Source organism: Suillus discolor (genome assembly GCF_016758755.1).
Source record: "Suillus discolor strain FC423 chromosome Unknown F5147scaffold_155, whole genome shotgun sequence".
In the NCBI taxonomy this organism is placed as follows: domain Eukaryota; kingdom Fungi; phylum Basidiomycota; class Agaricomycetes; order Boletales; family Suillaceae; genus Suillus; species Suillus discolor.
Window position 1 is genome coordinate 20075 of NW_024541402.1, and position 5721 is coordinate 25795.

General features: G+C 38.3%; 1 protein-coding gene across 1 annotated transcript; it reads left to right on the top strand.

Annotated features, from left to right (window-relative positions):
• Positions 1–926: 926 nt before the first annotated feature.
• On the top strand, positions 927–2308 carry F5147DRAFT_659346 (uncharacterized protein; the record flags this gene model as incomplete). The annotated part of the gene is made up of 6 exons (XM_041434578.1): positions 927–936; positions 986–1042; positions 1104–1317; positions 1685–1729; positions 1932–1999; positions 2235–2308. The coding sequence occupies 6 exons, from the start codon at positions 927–929 to the stop codon at positions 2306–2308; spliced, it is 468 nt and encodes a 155-aa protein (XP_041284801.1).
• Positions 2309–5721: the final 3413 nt, after the last annotated feature.

The following is a 5721-nucleotide window of genomic DNA, read 5'->3' on the forward strand; positions in this document are numbered from 1 at the left end:
GACTGACTCTCCGTTAAGTCCTCAGTAGTATATAAACCCTGTAGAATCTTTGTACTTCCTCAGTTCGAATATTATCTTAGACTCTGCTCATTCCCTTCTCCGTCCGACTTGAGTTTCTCCTCTTGTTGTCCTCCACTAGTCTTAGGATCGATTCCTATAGACTTCTCACCTCCGCCTCTACCTCTGGTAGTCCTCCGCTGTTTCCTTCTAGTTCAGACATCGTCCAGATTAGTCTTATCCTTCATTCCCGAACGTCCGCCGGAATTCCCACGCATCAGACATCGGACTCTGGACTCGTCCGACAACCTCCGGACATTGTCCAACAGCCCTCGGAAGTTAGGGGCACGTACTCAGGTAAGGGGTGCAGTGCACAAGCTGAAGCCAAGCCCTTCAGATCCGACCCTTGAGCACGTTCTTAACAATGACTAGACTTGTTGTAAAATACCTTTTTGATTATCTATCTCTTATCCTCTTCTAGTTAGTCTGCAATTGCAAGTGAGAAGCATTAGCCTTACCACCATGCTTGCACAAGTGATAATGATATGATCTAGTAGTCTGTTACATAATACTATCACCAAAGCATTAACCAAAAATACTGATGCGTCCAGTGTCACATTGTAATTTCCATCATTCACTGAACCCACCTTCATTAGACTTGATACAACACTTTCATCTCTCACATCATTCCTTCTCCACCCTTTCATGCCCACATCTTTTATTCTATCAATACATATATGCCAGACAGCAACTCTAATTCAGCCAAGGATGTAAATACGTAGCCGCCATTAACTCCACAGGAGCTTGCAGTCTTGTAGTCCTACATCAAATAATGGGAGTGTAGGTGAGGACTGGAATCAGGTATGGAAGGATGCAACACTAGGAGCTCAACTTGAGCCTCTAACAAAGGACAAACAGCTGCTTGAGAAATGAAAGAAGGTGAGTATAGAGCAGCTCACAATGAACTCCCTTCCGACTCATCTTTTAGGTGTACCAAAATTGATTTTGCAATTGCAGCAGCAGGAAGCAAGACTACAAACCTGGGGTAAAACAGTGATTGATGGAAATAATCCAGTATTATTTGAAGTATTTGAGTGCATTGATAGAGTCTTTGACAGAGGAAGAGATTCAGGAGGCCATCAAAACAGCAGAAGAGTGGAACAGTCAGGGTGTTCCTCCTGAGGTGCAGATAGACATTGCCAAAAAGAAAAGTAAGAGCATGGTCTACCACTTCACTAACAAGATGTACAAATGGGCTGGAATGAGAGTGTTTGTGTTGGCTGCAAGAAAGACAGAAAAGGGCATGCTATTGGTAACTAAGTGAGTTGGTTCTCATTGCCTGAACAAGATATGTCTTATGTCCCAAAAACCACAACTATAACAATATGTTTGGTGGAGATATGTGACAAAATGTTTTGGTAAGAAAGGTCCACCAATCTCAGTAGATGATTTACTTCTGACCTATGTGCTTCTAGTAGATGTTGATAGCAAAGATGAGTCCATGATACATCAGCCCATCCCTATATGTCACCTATTGATATGAGCCCTACTATTCATTTTGGCAGTACAGGCACCTAGACCTATCCCTATATCTCGCCTACTCATATCAGCCCTGCCATCAATATGGGTACACTTATATCATATACTGTGCCTACCCTAAATTATGGACCACTAGACCATATCTTAGGCCCACCCCTCTCTATTGGTACACCTCCATTTGGGCCCACCTCAGGTGACCCGTCTCACTAGGCAGATTATTAACTTCAGGTGGCCCATATATCAGAAAAAAAAAATTCCTATAGTATGTGAGGGAATGACTTCACCTCTTTGAAGAATAGCAAGCACACCAAGCAGCATGTCAGGGAGAATGCAATATCATGCAAAGCACATTACTATTAACATTCTCTGTACATCATCATTTTATATTATTTCAGAATGAGTAGGACTACAAACCCATTCCAAAGCACTACACAAGTCACAGCTCAGATATTGATATGTATAAGTGAGTCCATATATGAGTTGCAGAAGATAATTGAGTGCTTACAGAAGCAGGTTAAACATCTGAATGAGGCTAGAGTGAGAGATAGAGAGGGAAAGGCCAGGATTAAACAGGAGATAGAGGCTGAAAAGAAGCTGGACACTGAATGGTATATCAAACTTTTGATGAGGTGTAATTAGAATTGGTGTACCAGTATGCTACCTGTGATAGGCTAAACATAGTTATTAACCAACTTCAGGCAGAAATGGAGAGCCAGAAAAAATGATTAAACAGCTCATAGAACTTGGAATCAAAAAGCAGATGTCGAAGTAGAAGTGCCTTTAAGCAATGAGACAGAGCATTGACATACTTGAGAACTCCAGTATCTGAACATTTTTTTAGAATAAAAACACCACACAAGTCACACCTTAGTAGGCAACATGAATACATTAATTTCTACATTATCGGTCAGAAAACAAGACAGTGAATATCTCACAACCTAGTGTGGATACAACAATTCTGGTGATTCAGAACAATATGTTGGGTCTTGCAGAACCTAGCTGCTATTCGACCCTAAAGGGTTTCTGGACCAGGCTCAAGGCTCAGAGGAGAGAAAATATGATAAAAACTTGCTGAAGACTCAGACTCATACTGGTAACTGGTGAAAGATAACTTTATTATATAAGCTACAAAAGTGCCAATATAACACTAAGGTAAGAACAGTCTCTACAAGCCTAGCCAGGAATCAGTTTCTACACTAGTACATTTTTCTATATTCTTGCCTCCTACCTATTACTTGGTGGACAAACAGATCAACTAATAAGCTTGCACAACTATATTAGCTTAGATATAAACTAATCTCATGTCCTTCAACATAAGCCACACCAGCTCCATAGATATTGTAAGACCTGAGTTCAAAATGCCTATCTAGTTCTGGAAGAGGAACCATGTCTTGCCAGCTGTTAAAAATACAAAGTCTTCTAATAAATATGTGGGGTCTTTCTGTCCACCACCCAGCTGTTTGATAGGAAAGTATTTATATTTTGGTACTAATCCATCAGACAGTGACAGATAAGGCTTCCCATGGTCAGCAACTTTCATAGTACTATTGCTATCAACAGTGGATATTTTGTCCGGAAAGGACACATCATATGTAGTTGGTTTCCTTCTTTATTGGCAATTAGCTGGCATCCTGGCTGATCTTAAGAAAGTATGTGAATAAGATGAGGGTTGTGTGATTGAGAGCTGAAATGCTTTCTTAGATGGTAGGCAACTTGTTTTAAACAAGCTAGGGTATGAGACGTAGGACAAGTAAACTTGGTCAGCTTTATATCTATCTGGTTATATGGCCATTTTTGCGATGGTAAATGTGGATGATTCATAATTTATTAAAAATGAAAGTTGGAGAACAATAATACTTTTATTTTTAGCCCCATGTTTGACTACAATTCCTTCTGTCATGGTGTTCTGGACCATTATGCTTATTTATGCTTTTAAGCAGCCCTCAATTTTACCATGAATTAATGAAATATTTACATATCACCTCTATCTGGCTCTTACTTATCAATACAACAACCCTATTAAAATTTCTTGAGACAGGCTTTTGATTAAGATAATATGCTTTATTACAGGGCCAATGCTTATATTCATTAATAGTTTGAATATTTCTTTAATATTTTTCCTTAGTTAGGGTGTTTTCATATTTCTCTCCTGCTAAAACATAGGTGCTTAGATTAAATCAAGGACCAAGACCTCGACTACTAGTCAGTAAGCATATTTTTTGGTCATCCTTAAGTTGAAGTTTACTGCCCTTATACATACTTATTGTATGCTGTTATACCATGTTCAAGAAACTTCCACAAATGCTCATCACCAAGCTACTCGACCACTACTTGATATCAATATCTTCCCCTAACTCCTCTAGATGCTTTTTATGCTTCTATGATTGTCAGGACTGATGAATAGACTGTGGCTGAAGGAGTCACTGCCACATTTGTGATTGAGCACATTCCTTTGGGACTTCCCCATGCACTCACTAATTTGGCTTCCTTATCCTTGAGTCCTACTGATAGATCTATCCTCCATATATACCCACTATGGCTTAATATTGTTATATATTGATTATCATTAATAGTATTTTCCAAAGTCTAACCCAGGCTGTAACTACTAAACTCTATTCAGCAAGGCCAATTGAAATAATAACATATCTTTATGAGTTAGCTGACTACTCACCACCTAGCCTACCATAAGTATGGAAGATGCTGTTTTTACATTTAAATCTGGTTATACAAAAATGCTCTATAACATTCCCACTTATCCTTGTGCTAACTGACACCAAGAAATTAAAATTTAGCATGAATTCAATTTTCTTTCTCGGACTGTCTGTTTTCACCTGAAGTCATTCCATATTCTCCATCAGTTTGTCATTTTCAGCCTGCTTCCATAGCAACTCTAATTCCATTCTATTAATAATTTTGCTATACCATTTAGCATCCAGCTCCAGCTCTTCTCATTCAACTCATATCCTTCCTTCTACATTCCCAGCCCTATCCTCTTCCAAGTATTTAATGTTCTCCAGCAAGTGTTTGATTATTTTTCATAACTTATGTGCAGATTCACTAATATCTGAACCAGGGTTTGTATAGTATGCCAGAGTGAATTTATAATCCTGGTCATCCTGAAATTAATGTGAAATAATGGTTTGCAGAGAATGGTAACAACAACATCCCTTGCAAGATAATTTATCCTTGCTGGCACACTTGCCATTTTTCAAAGAGACAAAGTCATCATCCTCTGTAGGCTGTTTGCTTGTATACTTGGACATGATAAATGATGATACTCAGAGGGATATAGGCCAAGTCTATGCTAGGGTAGCTGTGTCATCAAAAAAAACTATTGATTTTTTTTTTCACACTCTGAAAGACTGTCACTAGAGACATCGCTGCAGAAGCGATAGACTTAGTCTTCTCATCAAATATGAAAGGCAGCAGTGCTGAGGTCTTCCATCCAAAGTCTCTAATAGATTATCCTACTTTTCAAAAGCACCCTTTGATAGCTAATGGTTGCTCCTATCCAGCTCCATTCTCTATACCAGTCAGTTGTATAGTTTTCTGTAATATAAAAGATGATTCTTTGGCAATGAAAATAGGGCATCCAAGGTTTATCACAATAGTCTACTAGCTAAGAGGACTAAAGTACTATTAAGGAAGGGATAGCCACAGAGAATGCCTTTAGGCTTTATATACAAATACATTGTATAAGTTTAATCAAGGTAACTAATCTTTAGAGTACATTCAGGATGCAAAGAAGTTGGCCTAGTGCTAACCCTTTCTGTATATGTATTAGTTGCCTTGTACATGTGAAAAGGGGTTGCTTATTGGGAGGATTGTGTAATTTGTCTTGTAGACTCTTAATACTGCAACACATAATATCAAGCTTTGGTTGTGAAAATTTGATAGAACCTGATCAGTCCAATCAATTCAGATTTAGATAACTTGATGAATGCTGTTTACTAATACTGCCTATTAAGCCTGAGGCATACATAAAGTTTGAAGCTTAAAGACCCTATCCTATGAAACAATGTTTACAATGGCACATAATATGCATCAATCAGAATTCAACAATTCAACAATTCAACAATTGGCAGTTTAAATACTACCAATAAACTCACAAGTAACTTTCATTGTCAAAGATATATGACCATCAGTGGTTCATCAATCAGCAAACTTGAAGTTCAAATTGTCAAT